Source organism: Ursus americanus, chromosome 25, assembly GCF_024610735.1.
Source record: "Ursus americanus isolate L20-20 chromosome 25, mUrsAme1.1.p, whole genome shotgun sequence".
Lineage (NCBI taxonomy): Eukaryota > Metazoa > Chordata > Mammalia > Carnivora > Ursidae > Ursus > Ursus americanus.
The window spans coordinates 33,713,545-33,732,607 of NC_142151.1; the positions used below are offsets into that span (position 1 = coordinate 33,713,545).

The 19,063-nt window shown below is 34.9% G+C and overlaps 1 protein-coding gene across 2 annotated transcripts in view; it reads left to right on the forward strand.

Annotated features, from left to right (window-relative positions):
• The window catches only part of CNTN1 (contactin 1), a 341,046-nt gene that overhangs the window by 212,867 nt on the left and 109,116 nt on the right, over window positions 1–19,063 (forward strand). For both annotated transcript variants that reach the window (XM_045801266.2, XM_045801267.2), the window contains exons 13-15: window positions 6,394–6,544; window positions 9,625–9,752; window positions 10,062–10,237. In XM_045801266.2, the coding sequence (XP_045657222.1) occupies window positions 6,394–6,544; window positions 9,625–9,752; window positions 10,062–10,237 (455 nt within the window). The remainder of the gene's footprint in view (window positions 1–6,393; window positions 6,545–9,624; window positions 9,753–10,061; window positions 10,238–19,063) is intronic.

The window sequence follows — 19,063 nt, forward strand, 5'->3', positions numbered from 1 at the left end:
AACAGGATGATATTATTGGTTTATTTTCTTTCTTTCATTAGAGAACAGCAAATAAGTTAGAGGCAATATGGAGTACAATAATCTTAAAAAATTTTTTAAGCAAACTTTACACATGTCAGTTTTTCTCTTTCAGTGTTGTTGTCTCCTGTGTCTGGGATGTTAAATATTGCCTGAAAATCACATTGTAATGATTGATGCTTCTACAACGTATATGACCCAGGCTCAGATGGATCTTGAGCACTTGCTAGTTTTAGCAGTCTTTGGATCTCATGCCCGGCAACTGCCATTTGAAATCTTTAGGACATTCCTCAAGCTCTTTACCCCACCCTGACTCCTACTTTGGTACTGCTTTCTTACTCCTCCATGAAAATTAAAACCCTTTGAAATAAAATATTTCAGTTTCCCATCCCTCATTCAAAAGTATCTAAATCTTTACTACACTTGCCCTTTCATATTCTCCATCCAGAGGAATAAGTATCTGTCCTTTCCAAAAACAGGCATAACTCATATTATTTCACTTCACAAATATTCCGTTTTTACAAACTGAAGGTTGGTGCCAACCCTGCCTGAAGCAAACCTATACGTGCTGTAGTTCCAACAGCATTTGCGTACTTTGTGTCTCTGTGTCACCATATTTCAAACATTTTCATTATATTATATTTGGTATGTTGATCTGTGATCATTGGTCTTTGATGTTACTATTGTAATTGTTTTCAGTCGCCATGAACCACACTCATATAAGATAGTGAACTTAATCAATAACTGTGTGTGTTCTGATTGCTCCACCAACTGGCCTTTCCCCCAAATCTCTCCCTCACCTCAGGCCCCCTATTCTCTGAGACACAACAATATTGAAATTAGGCCAATGGCCTCTAAGTGTTCAAGTGAAAGAAAGAGTCAGACATCTCTTACTCTCACACAACAGCTAGAAATGATTAAGCTAGTGAAGAAAGAATATCAAAAGCTGAGAGAAGCTGAAAGCTAGACCTCTAGTGCTAACCGGTTAGCCAAGTTGTGAATGCAAAGGTAAAGTTCTTGAAATTAAAAGTGCTACTCCCGTGAACACATGAATGATAGGAAAGCAGAACAGCCTCATTGCTGATATGGAGACAGTTTAGTGGTCTGAAGAGATCAGACCAGCCACAATATTCCCTTAAATCAGAGCTTAATCCAGGGCAAGGCTCTAACGCTTCAATTCTGTGAAGGCAGAGAGAGGTGCGGAGGCTGCAGAAGAAAAGTGTGAAGCTAGCAGAGGTGGGTTCATGAGGTTTAAGGAAAGAAACCGTCCTATACCGTCACAAAGCAAAGCGAAGCAGCAATGGCTGTGTAGAAGTTGCAGCAAGTTACCCGGAAGATCGAGCTGAGGTAATGAAGGTGGTTACACTAAACAGACTTTCAATGTAGATAAAATGCCGTATCGTGGAAGAAGATGCCATCTAAGATTTTAAGAGCTAGAGAAGAGGGGTAAATGCCTGGTTTCCCAGCTTCACAGAACAGGCTAACACTCTTCTTGGGGGCTAAGGCAGCTGGTGACTTTAAGTTGAAGCCAAGGCTCATTCGCCATTCTGAAAATCATAGGGCCATTAAGAATTACACTACATCTAATCTGCCTGGGTTCTGAATGTTTCGTTGCCGTCCAACAAAGCCTGGGTGACAGCACATATGTTGACAACATGGCTTACGGAGTATTTTAAGCCCTCTGTTGAGAAATACTGCTCAAGAAAAAATGAGATTTCTTTCAAAATATTCCTGCTCCTTGACATGGCTCCTGGTCACCCAAGAACTCTGACGGAGATGTACACGAGATGAATGTTGTTTCATGCCTGCTAACAACATTCATTCTGCAGCCCATGGATCAAGGAGCAGTTTTGACTTTCAAGTTTTATTTTTTAAGAACTATATTTCATAAATCTCTAGGTGTCACAGATGGTGAATTTTTTAATGCATCTGAGCAAAGTAAGTGGAGAAACTTCTGAAAATGAGTCACTATTCTAAACACCATTAAGAACATTCATGATTCATGGGAAGATGTCAAAATATCAACATAGACAGGAGTTTGGAAGTTGATTCCAACCCTTATGGATGACTTTGAGGGGTTCAAGATTTCAGTGGAGGAAGCAACTGTAGATATGGTGGAAATAGCAAGAACTAGAATTAGAAGTGGAGCTTGAGGATGTGACTGAATTGCTACAATCTTATAATACTTGAGTGGATGAAGAGTTGCTTCTTATGGATGAGCAAAGAAAGTGGCTTTTTGAGATAAAATCTACTCTTGGTGAAGATGCTGTGAAGACTGGTGAAATTAGTTGATCAACTTACTTGATAAAACAGCCATAGGGTCTGAGAGGATTAACTCTAATTTTAAAAGAAGTTCAACTGTGGATAGAATGCTATCAAACAACATAACATGCTACAGAGAAATCTTTCATGAAAGGAAGACTCAATCAATGGGAAAAACTCCGATGTCATCTTTTTTTAAGAAATTGCCACAGACGCCCCAACTTTCAGCAACTATCACTCTGATCCGTCAGCAGCCATCAGCATGGAGGCAAGATCCTCTACCAGCAAAAAGATTGTGACTAGCTGAAAGTTTGTATGATGATTAACACTTTTTAGCAATGAAGTATTTTTAAATTAAGGTATGTACATTGTTTTGGGGGCATAATGCCACTGCACACTTAATAGACTGTATAGTATAGTGTAAACATAACTTTTATATGTACTGGTAAGCAAAAAAAACCTCATTTTACTCACTTATCATGATATTTGTTTTATTAGGGTGGTCTGGAACCTAACCTGCAATATCTCTGAGGTGTGCCTGTAATCCCTTTACCTCTACCCTATAGTCATTTCTTCTCACTTACCTTACTTGATATGAACAGGTATCTCTTCTCCGTGTGCATACATGTGTTCATATTTCTCATGCTGCCTCTTCCTCATGTTTTATTCTTGAATTCTTTGCACCTTTGTCTTTAGTGACTCCATGCTTTTATACCTCCCAGATTATTTCTTCTCAATCACTTTCATTTTCTCCTCTTTACCCCTTCCTCTGCTCAGTTAGAAATCTTGCCCTCTCCCAGAGTGTCTTCTATGGTTCCATTCTATTTTCTTCCTCCCCTTTTCATATATTCTATATTATTAGTCCTAAATTATTACTATTTTCAAATTTTTAAAAACCCTGGATAATTTCTTCTTCTCCTCCCATTAACTATCAATGATTCTTTAATTTATATCACTGGCCCAGATTTTTATCCATAGCTTCAAGCTCAATGTAAAGATTCCTAATAGAAATTTTCATCTGGTAATCTCACAGATAACCCAAACTTAGTGTGTCTGAAGCTAAATTCATTATCTCTCACCCACATCCACATAAGCTCCTGAAAAATTCTGTCCTATAGAATGACACAATTCACTGCATCCTTTCTTCCTATTATATCTACTAAATTTCTCAATGTTACTCTATAAATCTCACATTCTCCTTACTTTGATTACAACTACTTTAATTAAGGTCTTAATGTATTATGTCCTTTTCATTTTATTTGAAGTAGCTGTCATCAGCTTTAGTCATATGAATCTAGGTAGCCAGGCTTTCTCTTTTACAACCAAAAAGATTACCAGAAAGACAAAGCAGTGACTCAGTATGGCCTATTTTATTATTGCTACACCAAAGGGAAATTCTTTAGAACATTGTTGTCACTGCAAATTGAGTGACGCTAAGAGAATATGAAAGGAAATGAGATAATTGCAAGAAAGTATTAAAGAAAATTACCTTTAAAAAGAGTTGAGGCTGGGACACCTGGTAAGCTCAATTGGTTAAGTGTCTGACTTGATTTTGGCTCAGGTCATGATCTCAGGGTCATAAGATTGAGCCCCATGTCAGGCTCTGCACTGAATAGGGAGTCTGCTTAAGATTCTCTCCCCTACTCCCTCTGCCCCTCCCTGCAAGCTCTCACTCTCTCTCTAAAAAAAATAAAAATAAAAATAAAAAAAGTTGAGGCCTTCTTAATTTTAATTTTCTCTTCCTCTCATTATAATGCTGAGGATCAAATTTCATTTATTCCCCCTAAAGTAAAAATTCCTTGCTACTATATTTAATCTAGTTTATTTGGGTATCTAGCAAACATTCAGTTTAGGCTTCATACCATATTACTGTGGTATGAAGTGCAATAAAATCATTTTGACTCATACAAGATATGAGGTAAATTTAAATGCTTTCCCAAATGTTAACTTTCTATTTTTTGTAAAAATGTGTTTATCATCATACATTACAAAATTATATGAAGATTCAACAGCTTAGGCTGAACAATCTCTCCATATCCAAGCACAAAATCTTGTAATAAGTTAATGACTATTATTTTAATAGTTAAATAGCATTTTCAGCCTGAGAGCAATGTTTCTGGGCATCTTTACATTTGTTTCCATCTATTTTTGTTTATTACCTTTAGAAATAGCGCTTCTCTCTCTCTTTCCCTTCATTATCTAGATAATTCATTTATTCATCCACCAATTATTTTTTGAGAACTTTTTCTACCCCAGATACTATTCTTTTAATAGATGCAGTAAAGAATGAAAGAGACAAAAAAATGCATGTCCTCTTCTTAGTTGGGGGAAAAATAATCCCTTATTTTTTCCCATTTCTAAAATATATAGGGGGACGCCTGGGTGGCTCAGTCAGTTAAGCATCTGCCTTCAGCTCAGGTCATGATCCCAGGGTTCTGGGATCGAGTCCCATATTGGGCTCCCTGCTCAGTGGGGAGCCTGCTTCTCCCTCTGCCTCCTGCTCCCCCCGCTTGCGCTCTCTCTCTCTGACAAATAAATAAATGAAATCTTTTTAAAAAATGAAGTAAATAAAATATACAGGAACATAGTCTAGATTCTGTCACTATAAATTCAAATATTAGTTAAGTATGAAGTCATTTAAACTACTGTACCAAATCAACTACTTCATTAAAACTTAACTGACTCGAGAAAAATTCTCATTTCTAGATGAATTTAGATTTTTAAAATATAATCCCATTAAATTTTCTCTCATATTTGATGAGCAATATGTCACCCAAAATACTATCGAGCCTATGCAAAATACCACACACTGTGGTAGGTATACAACACGAGTTGGGTGGTTACTTATTTATTTATTGCCAGTTATCAAAACTCAGACTAAAGGAACAATGGGATGAGTTAAATCCTTGCCATAAAACATGTGTCCCACAGAGCAGCAGCAGCAAGAGCAACACCTGGGAGCTTGTTAGAAGTGCTGAATCTCAGGTTCACCCCACGCCTACTTAATCAACATTTTATGAAGATCATCAGATTATTTTGATGCACAGATAGAATTTGAGAATCACAGGACTAGAGGATGAAGAGTCAAAATCTGGATCAAGATACGCTTGGGCCTAGAAAAGCCTCCCAAAAGGACACAATTACATACAGATGATTGGATGTGTAAAAATAAATGGATGGGATCCCCCTGAAGTCTGCTAAAATACAAGGAGGTTGAGAAATGAGCCAGATGTGTGGGACCTAAAGAAAAATAGAGCATGTCATCAATGAAGTAACCTTTAATGAGCCTCTATATCCTATTTTCATAATTATTGCTCTACACTTTGATGTAAGGGGAAGCCCTAGCTATAGCATTTTCCCCTCAATTGCATCCATCACTCCCATAGCTGTTTGCAGGTAGGTCTGCCTGAAGGCAGAAATCTTTTTATTTTGGTATCTCATGATGTCTGCACAGAGTTGGTGCTCAATAAATGTGTGCATGGTGAAGGAAGAATCATTGTTTAATGAAGAGAGCATGCTTGCAAATCAGAAGAAAATTGATTCAGTTGTGAGTCCTACCTGATACTGCCTGTGGTAACTTTGGCAAATTATATAATTATAACAGATAATCAGTTTTCTCATTTGTACACTGGAGACAATTCACTGAAAGTGTGGTTGAGAGTATTGATTATGACCATATGTCGGTATTAATAATGTGTTCAAATTCCTCCAGCCTTTCACTTAACTTCCGGTGTGCAATTGAGTCAAACAATTAAATTAGATGTTACCTTCAAGGTGTATATATATGTATATATATATTAGTTTATATATATATATGGCATTTGATTGTAACTAAAATTTATAATAATCCTGTTATCACTAAGATTTGTACATTTAAAATGGGTGAATTTTATAAGTAAAATATACCTCAATAAAGTTATTAAATAAAAGAAAAAAATATTAATACTAGGTATGGAATGTCTATTGGTTATATCTGATAATATTTGGTGAGATTAATTTTTTTTGTTGATTATTAATCAAGAGAATAAAAGACGCTATAGAAGAAATATGGGTGGGTTTTTTTTTTTTTTCCTTTTTAGTGAAAGAGAATAATAATAATTTATTTCCTTTTAGCTTTGGCTCCAACTTTTGAAATGAATCCTATGAAGAAAAAGATCTTGGCTGCTAAAGGAGGAAGGGTTATAATTGAATGCAAACCTAAAGCCGCACCTAAACCCAAATTTTCATGGAGTAAAGGGACAGAGTGGCTTGTCAATAGCAGCAGGTCAGTTCAAAAATTAGAAATCCAATTGCAGTTTATGTTTGGCAAAGTTCATTTTAAAGATGACTTTAAAGAGGACTAATGTAAATGTTGGTTGTTCTAACTTTTCTCAACAAAAGGTATCATAATTCTAAGATAAACAGAGGTACTTAGCCTTCACTCTTATTATCTGTTATAATCAGGGTTCAGTTTTTAGGTTTCTGTAATTTATAAGGAATTTAGAAAATTGAGACTCAGAAATTTTTGGTAAATTGCCCAAGGCCTCAGGAAAAAAATGAATGATGGGAAATAAAATATGATCTCTGGCTTATTTTTCCCCTAACAAGGGCTTCTGTATCCATTTATATTTGTTTTAATTTTATGCAGTTAGCCTATTAAATATTTCAATAGGAAAAATTTTTTTAAAAGGTGACTTCAAAAAATAAATCACCCCTTCCCATCTTTTTAAATAAACAGGAATTTCTCGTCTTCCTAACAAGTAAACCATTACCAGCTTTAAGATAAAACATAAAACATGTGACTTGCATAGTATATATTTAAAAGCCACACTGAATGATTTCTTTAAATTTCCTAGAAGAAGATATGGTAATACTGAGTACTAAAGTATTCAATTGAGTGCTAAAGTACAGAAAAAAGAAAGTCAGGGTAGGAAATGGGATGCGAAAGTAAGAGAGAAGGAAATATTACAGGCAGTGAAAGAAACATGTACAAAGGGCCTGGGGCAGAGAGTGTAGGATGGTGAAGAATGTAAGACCTAAAATCAAAATGGTTTGTCCTTAGAGAAAAATGGAGGAGTTTTAAGAGATAAGACATAATCAGATCATCAGTAATGTTTTTTGCCAGGGGGCTTGAACCTCATCTTTGAGTAATGGCATCTGTCTAAAGGTGTAAATAAGGGAGGAAAACATAGATTTTGCCTATTAAAGGAATTTTCTAGCAAAAGTGTATAAGAGGTACTCTTCACAACAATCCAAAAAAGTAGGTAAGATAGGTATTACCATCTCTATTTTGATGTATCTAAAGGCTGGAAAGGTTAAAGTAGCCTTTTGAAAGTATATTGATAATCTCCAAACTGAAACTTGAACCTGTGGAATGAACCCGTGCCAACACAGTTCTCTTATTGGATGATCATGAGTATGGCTGTGTATGGGACAGAGATAGGTTGGCTGGGGGAGAGGGAGTGCACAGGGACAGCAGTTATTTCCCTGAACACATTAACTTTTAAAGGGAATATGCTTGACTAAGTTTTTAAGACTTTAGCAAAATGATGCTAGAAGAATCAGTGTTAAAGGAAGAATTAATTTTGACTTTCTGATGAAACATTAACAATCAGACAATGAGCAATGCAGATACTGTGATCAAAAGGCAGTCCCAGGGGCGCCTGGGTGGCATAACGGTTAAGCGTCTGCCTTCGGCTCAGGGCGTGATCCTGGCGTTATGGGATCGAGCCCCACATCAGGCTCCTCCACTATGAGCCTGTTTCTTCCTCTCCCACTCCCCCTGCTTGTGTTCCCTCTCTCGCTGGCTGTCTCTATCTCTGTCAAATAAATAAATAAAATCTTTACAAAAAAAAAAAAAGGCAGTCCCATTTCTAGGTACTTACTCCTGCAGCAAACTTGTGGCATAGCATTCCCCCTTAGCCCCACCATTAACTCTCTCCCCTAAATGAAAAAAAAAAAAATCTTGCTCTGATTTTGATGAGCACCAATGCTATGTTATGAGCCTCTCTAACCAAGGATTTCTCAGAACCATGTTTCATGGACTCGTTTTTCCTAAACATCAACATGTGTTCAAAAAAGGAAAAGAAAGGTCTAGCTTACTATTTTAATCCTGTCGAATATTTTTAGTCTTTGAATCAAATTGTGTTACTTCTTGACAAAAGAGTCTATAAATCCAATTTTTGCTCACTATTTTAAGCCATTAATATTTCAGGTGATAAGCACCACTTTATAATAGATGTGGTATTTCATTTAAAAATAAAGTCAAATGTTATAAAACAGTATGCATAAAGAAAAGTTCAACTAATAACTTATTTTTAGAGAAAAAACTATTTCTGTTTAAAAATAATATTCAAGGAGTAACCTGAATAACTGTCTTTAAGCCTAACTGTAATCTCATTCTGGCTAATATAATTACAAAAAATGTTTCCACATTACAAAGTTATTATAAGCACTTGATTAGTGGCTTGTAAAATGGTTTATGCAATATTTCCAATCAGTTGAGAGGGCATAAAAATCTTGAGGAATTGTAATTAGGTTCTCAATTGTGATGATTTTACTTTGGGCTAAATGATATAGTTTCTACAACAGAATTTATTTGTAGTTGTTTATTTCATATTTGATGGGCTATTATCATCTCTAAAGTGATCTTTATCTGAGCCATTTATATGAGAGTATCTCCAAAAGTCTTTTCTTCTCTAGAGTTAGTATGCTTTAACAGTTAATGAATAAGGTGGAATGATAGGTTAATGAGTAAAACCGAAGTATGTCTGATGGAATGCATATTAGGAGAGAAAATCTTGGAAGCGGTATGGGATGGGGTGTGCCAGGACAGCAGCAGTGCCATGTGCGTGCTCATGTGTGCATGCATGCATATAATACTAGCTAGAATTATTTAGCAATGCTTTGCTGAAGGTGAAAAACCCTGTGCGATTGTCAAGGCCTGAAAGGGAATCAAAGGACTGTGACTGTTACTATGAGTGAGATGGAAAGTCACTGGAGGGAGTTGAGCTGTAGAATGCTATTACTGAGCAGAAGAGTGACATGGTGTGACTTATGTCACTTAGGTCTTCATGTCTGGCTGCTATGCTAAGAGACTATAGACAGGCAAGGGTAGAAGCAGGAGGCTGGTTAGGAACTACTGCAATAGTCCGCGAAAAAGGTGAAGATGACTTTCTAAAACAATTTGTCAGTGCTGAAAAAGTATAAACAAAGACTAGAATGTTTCATCTTAAAAAAATGTTACTGTCAAGTAATTTGTATCAAATGTAATGATCAAAAGATAGTGTTTGTAAGCTAAAACTGAATAACAAAATATTTCATTACATTAATTTTGTGAAGAATGTATTTCTTTCATTTGAATAGAATACTCATTTGGGAAGACGGCAGCTTGGAAATAAATAACATCACAAGGAATGATGGTGGTATCTATACATGCTTTGCAGAAAATAATAGAGGGAGGGCTAATAACACTGGCACTCTTGTTATTACAGGTAAGAAACCATTTGATTCATACTGTTTTTTTTCTAGTTTAATAGTGCTTAGCTTCTAATACACTTTAAGACACAATTTCAGTGCTAAGCTTCTAAGACAGATCATGTACTGATAAGTTTCCATTTCAAAAGCCTTTGGGGCAAATATCTTGCTTAATGAAATTGTTCCTGGAATTTGAATCTGAAAACATCTTTTTCTCCGTGCTGAGAAATTAAAATATATTGATTTTTATTCTTTTAATATGCCAGATAATATGGGATCTAATATTTTCTTGAATTGTGCTTTCCTCCTTTTTAAAAAATGTGTAGATCCCACACGAATTATATTGGCCCCAATTAATGCTGATATTACTGTTGGAGAAAATGCCACCATGCAATGTGCTGCTTCCTTTGATCCCGCCCTGGATCTCACATTTATTTGGTCCTTCAATGGCTATGTGATCGATTTTAACAAAGAGAACATTCATTACCAGCGGAATTTTATGGTATGTGCTTTAAGTTTCATCTTATTAACATTCCAGTGACCCCTATGTGTCTGCACTACAGCTCCTATTACTATAATTATTTACGACACTGAAAAACGGCCCAAAAAGGCTTTTCATGGGTTTCCTTATATTAATTGTAGCACTCCTGAACCTTTGTAAAAATGGCTAGCTATAGGTCTTCTGGTAGAGATAGTAATCAATAAATATTTATTGAGCGTTAGGTCTATTTTTCCCTTAGTTATAGTATCATTTTTATATTGATGTACTATGCCTCATTGTATCTGTGCTCTACATTCTAGTGCCTTCTTGTTCATTTTAAATAAGGTAAGAGCATATAACTTATCCTTTGTTATAATGGTGACTTTAAGGCATTTCTGTTATTCTTTGAGGTTAAGAAATAGACAATATATGTATGGGAGGCTTTGGAGAACTAGCGCATGTGTTTTTTAGTAGGGTTAAATGGCTGTATTTTATTTTAAAATAGGAAAGCATACATGACACAAGTCCTATAATTAAGCATCGTGGTGTCCTTGTATAGAAATAAAGAAAATAGAGGAAAAAGACTGGGAAGTAATGCAGGAATACTGACTAGTGTAGGAACATCACTGGTATGAGATAGGACTGACTAGTTTGCAGTGAAAAGTTGACCCTTGAACAACATGGGTCTCAACTGCTAGGTCCACTTACACGTGGATTTTTTTTCAATAAGTACAATACTATAAATGTATTTTCTCTTCCTTACAGTTTTCTTAATAGCATTTTCTTTTCCCTAGCTTACTTTATTCTAAGAATACAGGGCATGATACATATAACATACAAAATATGTGTTTATTGACTATTTAACTATTATTAAAGTTTCCAGTCAAAGGAATGGCTCTTAGTAGTTAAGTTTTTGGGGAGTCAAAAGTTATTAGTGGATTTTCAACTGTGTAGGGGGTCAGTGCCCCTAACCTCTGTATTGTTCAAGGGCCAGCTGTATTTATTTATTTATATATATATTTTAAAAGATTTTATTTATTTATTCAACAGAGATAGAGACAGCCAGTGAGAGAGGGAACACAAGCAGGGGGAGTGGGAGAGGAAGAAGCAGGCTCATAGTGGAGGAGCCTGATGTGGGGCTCGATCCCACAACGCCAGGATCACACCCTGAGCCGAAGGCAGACGCTTAACCGCTGTGCCACCCAGGCGCCCCAAGGGCCAGCTGTATTTAAAAGGCAAATTGGCCGCTGTTTCTACCTGCCTGTTCCCTAGAAGGGCAATTGGTTAGGAGCCTAAGACCTGTTTAGAGCATATACTTATTGAAGAAAACTAATTTTAATTTTAGAAGTCAATTATCAATATAGAAATAAAAGTTTGAATTAACTCAGTAAAATAGTAGTGTAGAATATTTAGTTCTATGAAATCTGAAGATTGATAATGTACATATAATAATAGTAGCCTTTCAAATTGTCTAGCTCTTTAAAATTTTTTTTCTAGAACTTAACACTTTAAAAAGCCCAAATGAGCTTTCAATCAAGTTGAGTGAGACTGATTTTAACTAGATGGAAACATTTACTGTTTAATTTTTATTAGATAGATTCCTAGAACAACTACCAATGCAGTAATCAATGTGTATGCCTTCTACATGTTAACTTAAATTCAGTTCCTTTCATTTTAATCTAATATATCTAGCTATAGCTGTAAATTCGCAGTAAATCTGATTGTCTTTCAGCTTCTGAACCAAACTTACACTTCAAAAAAATAGCAACTGGGAACTGGCCGCAAACTGTTTTAACATTATAGCATGTGATATTTTTTTCCTTATATGTCTGAAAATATTTTGATTTGCTTAATCATAAATGTTCCCAACATTAGTAAAATTGGCACTGATATCTTTAATAATTTCTTCAAATTGTGTTTTATTTTGCAAGTAAAGCAAATACTACTTAGTTTTTACTCATTTTTTAAGGGGAAAAAAGTGAGTTAAACAAAGATCTCACTTTAAAAAATAGACTTGAATTTGCACTGTTTTTTGGTGTTATGTATTGAGTAGTTTCAAAACTATGACAACCATAGTTGACCCAAGTAGCTACTTAACAGCTGCAATGAAGTCTATGTAAATAGATTTAGGGTTATAAATTGTCCTAAATTAAGCTGAAACGTCATATGCGGATCTTCTGTATGTTCTTCAAAATAATAGCTACATTATATTTGTTGATGTAAATAAACATTTCCAAAAAAAGAAATTAAGAAAGGAAGAGAAAGAAGGAAGGAAAAGAGAGAGAGAGGAAGGAAAGGAGGGAGGGAGAAAAAAAAAAAAAGGAAAAAGAGCCCCATGGCTTAAAAAGAGAGGAAAATAAAGAAATAACTGGAATAATAATTAAGAAAAAAATAATAACTCGGATCATAAAAACATAAAAGACTCCGGTCATTACTCACTACTCCTCCCTCCACTAATCCAGAGCAGAACCTAACTGCTGGCCCATGCCCTGGCCTCACCAACTCAGGTTTTAGTTTCAGGCCACCAAGCAATGAGCAGTGGTAGAAAGCATGTTCACTGGCTAAATATGTAACCTGAGTAAAAATATCAAATGCACATTTGTAGCACATAAGATGGGCAGGTTGATTCAGATCTCTAAATAATTTTAAAAACCTAGACAAGAAATTTACTTTAAAATAAGTTATTAAGCTTAATGCTATCTTTTGAACCTAAGACCTATAAAGCCTTCCCTGCCTCTTCCTTCTCTTTTAAAGCAAACTTCAAAGTCAGACTGCAAAGGAAGGAATATTGCTGACTGCATTTGTCCGTTATTCAAATTGCATGGGCAAATGTGTCACTACATAATTTTTTTTGGTTTCATGAATAATGTTTTGATATTTTATTTGAATTGGCAACATTTCAATTAGTGAATATTATTTGTTCATTTAAAAATACTGTACTGAGCATATACTATAATAAGCAGGAACAGAGATGGACACTAGGGTGAATAAAACACTGAGTAAGATAAAGAGAGGCACTGAGCTAAAATAAACTAGAGGTACTCTGTGAGTTTAAAATTCAGATGTAAATATTTTGATAGCTATTAAAACTGATGTCATTATCATTAGTTTTAATAAGTTTAATTGCTAAAAGCTAATATCAGAAGCTCTAATTAATGAAGAAAGAATATATAAATCACAATTTAAGCTTTTCCTTTCAACAAAGTTAAGTTTGTATTTTCCAATTTAGTTTCAATGATAAATTATATTCAATGTTTAGCTTGCTATTCTCAACTTTGACCACCATGTGGCAACCTTGCATAAGGTTTCAAATTTCACAGCCTGGCATAATTGGGACTTGAAGCTTTATGAAATTAAACAAATAGATTTTCCCATACTTAGGTCTAAGATATGCTATTATAGGTGATTCAAAAATTTCTACTTTATACTTTTTCAATTATATTCATATAATTATCAGGAGAAAAGTGACAGTACATTTTTGAAGGGGTACATTTCTTTTAAGAATTTATAGTGAGCTCCCCAAAACTAAAAATCACATTACCATTACATCTAATGATCCTGCTTCATGAAAAACTCTTTCGAATTAATTATTTGAAAAATATATAGATACCAATTTTAAAGCTGTGGGTAAACACTTAATACTGATGATAGAAGAAAAGTTAAATATTTAATTTAGCTGTTATGTCATTTATTCTTTCATTTATTCAATAAACATTCACTTAGTGTTATATTATCATGTAAACAGGTTCAGGAAATGTTTCATTTGAACTCGAATTATACATAGGAGGATGTTAAGAATATATATATAAATATATATGAACCATAAATTTAAAAAATTGAGGTGTTGATACAATAAGTTTATAAGCAATTTATCAGGCATTCTTTTATTCTATCAAAGTTATGGGGCAAATACATAAATTTTTCGAGTCCAACTACAAAATGGCTTCCATTTTGATTTCCCAGCTCAATAGCTACTTATTCCCTTAGAGTAAATACAAAAGGCAGAATCATTTTACTTATCAATTTAATTTAAACTCCTTTTGTTCTGGAAAGGACTTAAGACTATCCACCAAAAAAAATACAGATTTGTATTATACCATTTTACGCCTCTCCCATGGTGATGCCTGATCTGTGGGAATTACTTTTATTCAATAGCCATCTAACTTTTGACATCTCCTTTGAGTCATTTTCTTTCAACGATTTAACAACAATTTCCCTGTCAGAGCCATTATCCTAGTTAACCACAAGAGTTAAACTTTCCGTTTCTGATTATTGCCACTATAATATCTTTTTTCCATTTCTCTTAATATACACAAATGTTAACATTGTAATTCAGCAAGAAGTTATTATGTATCTGCTTTGAATTCATAAATAGCTTATGAATTAATTGTTCAGAGGCTCTGCCACAACAAGGCCTGGGCTCTGGGCTTCATTTTGTCACTTCTTACCGTGTGACTCTGAACCAGCGATTACACCTCTCTAAACTTCAGATTTCCCTCTCTGTAGTATTTTATTAATAATTCACTTCATTCAGGTTGCTTCACCAGGTTTGTGTAACTGGTTACTTCATAGTATTTTTGTGAGGATTCAATGAGAGAATGCCTATAAAATGCTTGGCACAAGTTCTGGCAGATTGTAAGCAGTTATTATTAATACTGTGTATAATAGAGCAATCATTCCCAATTGAAATTTCCAGAGGCTATTGCTATGCAAGCTTTTTTTCTTTCTTTCTTTCTTTCTTTCTTTCTTTCTTTCTTTCTTTCTTTCTTTTTTTACTTACAGATCTCGGTTTTCATGCTTTCATTCTTGCACTGCTGCTAAACTGGGTACCGCATCTGAAACAAAAAGTTCCAGCTATTTCCTTGCTAGGGACAATGGGAGAGGTAGTGATAGTCAACATTTATTGAGTGCTTTCTGTTTGGCCAGCGTTGGGTTAAATGTTTTTCATGTGTTTCTCAGTTGATCTTCACAGCAATCCTCTATGGAACACATAGTATTGTGATTTTTCTCAGTTTTCAAAGTGAAGAAAATAAGGATTAGAAAGGTTAAGTAATTTGCCCAAAGTAATCATACCACTTGTTGGTGACAGGGAAGATTTGAAACCAAGGTTGTCTGACTACAGACCTGAGGCCTTCACGCCTCCAGCCACTCCAGTTTCTAATCCGTTGGTTAACACTCTGGTCTGTGTCTGCTTAAATAAACCCCCTCCCATTATTTGAAGCACTCTAAGACTGTACTGTTCAACTCCCAATTTATTCTGTAATTTTGTTTAATGAACTTTTAACGTTCACTCAAGATTATTCAAATTACTTCATTTTCCCTATACTATTAGCAAGTTTTGCAGTACATTGTAAATCAAGTCTACATAGTTTCAGGTGGTCTTAAGTTCTAGGCAATTCTTTATGATCTCTTTTCGGATCTCTTACCCTAAGGTTTTCTTTTTAAAATAAAATACTAATTATATGGAACATGTCACAAAATTGTGCTTAAATTTGAGACATACAGATTTCATATTAGAATATATTAGGAATTTGAACAGAAATTTTACTTCTGCACATCCAAAGGAAGAGAGAAGGGGGTGGGGAGGCAGAGAGAGAGAAGAGGGAACAATAATAATAAAAATGTTATTGGTTCTCTGTTACTGCTGGGCAAGGAGGCGAGGATTGTCCAGAATTATGAGGTAAAGGTTAGAAGAGAAAAGGAAGGTCAGGCTATAATCCAGGTAAAGGCAAGCATCAAATTAGAGCTGAAGAAAGTAGAACAGAAGACCAGCAGGCATGGTGAGATGATGTGAGCCCTAAAATGGTGGTTCCAAACTGGAAGCAATTTTTCTCCCCAGGGGACTATGGCCATATGTGAAGACAATTTTGGCTGTCACAACTATGGGGAGGAGGGGGAGGGCTATGTCTTATGGACATCTGTTTAGCACAGGTACTGCTAAACATCCTATATGCTGAGGACAGTCCCCTGCAACAGACAATTGTCTGGCCCACATTATCAATGGTACCAAGATGGAGAAATGCTACTCTCAAGGAAGATGAAAAAAAAAAAAGAGAGAGAGAGAGATTTAGGAATAAAGAGACTAGCTGCTGAAAGGTCTTAAGCATGATGTGTTAGGAAAAAAAAAAGAAATTATATTGTTTTGAGCAGATGAGAGTGATTAGAACAAAAAAAATTATAAGAGGCTAGCTAAAACATTTTTCAAAATAGTATGGATAGTAGAGGATGATAGATTTCATGTGTTTTTGATTTAAGACTTGAATTTTGATGGGCAGTGAAAGAAAGAAATGTGTAAAACATGTATAGTCCCCTAACATAGTTCTGTGATCCCCACAAAACTCACAAAGACCTTCTACCTGTTGTCAAATCCTTTCTCTGCTCTTATGAGTAATTAATTGATAAACATTGGAGCATTCTGATAAGCAGCTAGAACATTCTGTTATTCTTCACTCCGTCTAAACATAACTTTACTGGCCTTCCTTTCACTACCCTAATAAATCTTTACTTACACCTAACTGTTGTCTTTTATTTGCTATTTTCTACCACTAAACATGGAGATAGGTATCTATGCTCACTAGACAGGTCTATACATGTGTTGCCTTCTTTTAGATCATTCTACTTCCTGTTCAGCTAGGGTTATTCTTTAGCATAATACCCCATAGTCTGAGCTGAATAAGCATTTGTTGATGTCAATGCTAAGTAAATGGATTCGGACAAACAACAGCAAGTCTTTGTTCTTCAGAAATGTATTGGCTTGGAAGAATCTCCAAAAATTCATTCAAAGTTAAAGTCCCCTGTGTTTTGCATAGAATTCCTTGCCTACTTACGCATCACTGCAGTAATTATTCTGGCAAAATATGGGAAGTATTTAAAATAAAAAGAGGGAGAAATAAACATGTAATCTTTTGGTATCTTAAGAATTTTATAATTTTACATGTGGACTTTGATGTTTTGTTTATGATATCACACTATAAATACACTATTTCATCATTAGCTGGCATATTCCAAATAAATCTGTCCAATTTGTTCATTTTGTCTTTAAGAACAGAACATTGTCTAAAGATCTGGAGTTTCGATCTGGTTTGGCCTTTGACAAGTTGTATGACGTTAGTCAGGACGGTCATTCTGAGCCCTAGGCGTCTCATTTACCATATGAGGAAGCTGAGCCACATCAGAAGTTTTAAAATGACAAGGACAACTTTTTAGCAGCAGAATCCATTCTGCAAATGGCATTTAAATCAGAAGCCCAGTAAAAAAAAAGGTGAAGGTGAAGGTTGCTCCGAGTAAAGAAATTGTGTGCATGTGTGGTTGTATGTGTGGGAGACTACAGGGCCACATCATGGGGCCTCTCATTTCTTCCTGTCCCACAAAACTTCCCATCTGATCCCTTCCTTCTACCAAGCGATCCTTGAAGATATTCAAAACCCCAAGGCTAATGGGAAATAATGTAAGAACCATATGAATTAATATCCAAGTTTGCTTTCAACGCTAAAATATTGGTCTAAATCCAAGGCTTTGTTGTTTTGTCCGTCAGTCAAAATGATTACAGAAAATGTTCTTCTTTTTGAATTTTAATTTAAAATTTTCCAAATGATCAAAATTGGACTCTTCAGCCATCAAAATAGCCAAATTTAAGGATGAAACCCTCACTAAGTATTTGCTGTAAATCATGTTGGTGATGGTGGTGGTGAAGTTTGCAGCTGCCATGATGCGTTTGCTATAGTTATTCCTTCTTTAACAAAGCCAAAAGTAATAATAATTAATAATAATAATAATAATAATAATAATAATAATTTTTCATGGATATAGCATGCATCAAACATATTTAATAGCTTTTGCTTATAAATTTCTAAAATATTCTCTTTAAAGGATATTCTTTCCTTCAACCTCCCATATCTGCCCCTTCCTTCTGAGCGTCAATGGAACTAAAGAGATGTTTTTGTTGATATATAGCTATTATGAGCTCTAAGCTTTAGCTCGACCTCGTATGTACCGTCCAACACATTTCTTTGTTCCTTATGATTAATTCAACTTGTTAATACAACTTAGTACTTCAGATGCATTGATATGGTAGGGATGAATTTGTAGAGTTAGTTCATGGGGGAGGGGGAAGAAAGGAAGGGGTATTTATATTTTGGAAGCCTTTTGATTTAAATATGGGAAATTTCTAAGTGGTAAACCACATCTACACTTTGGAACATCCCTCAGCTGTGCTATCACAATTTCCAGTATGTGATTCAACTCTCCGCACATGAAGGGAAGCATTTTGTAATTCAGCCAAACTGTGGGTTTTTAGTGAAAATATAGAGAGCATTCGTATCTAATTTGTGGCTAGAATGTGCTGAGGTCCATGATCTTTACTTGCTTTGTAAGCGTTCTGTCAACCACTGAGAACCTCAGCTTCTCCTGAGGTATGGAAAGAGCTATTACCATTTATAAAAATTTCAGGAAAGCTTTTATACATACACAACTATATTGGAAATAGTATAGTGTATTTTTCCTCTGCTTTCCTTCTTGAGATATTTCAGTGCCACACTGATATTTCAGTGCCACCTTTACCAAATATAGAGCAAATGAAAATAAGTGTTAAAGTGCTTATTATTGCTTTATACAAGTAGTCTATCATTACCTACCTAAGTCCTGATGTTATTTAAAACAGAGCTGACATTTAAAAGTGCTTTAGCAGTAAACTTTTAGAATAGTTTCATTAAAAGTTTAAAGAGTTTATTCAGAAGATACAATAACTATAAATTTAATATAATATTTTTAGACAAAATAATTTGTGTTGCTCATTACATGTGAAAAGAATAAAAATTATGACTACATTATTTCTCTGAGAATAAAGTA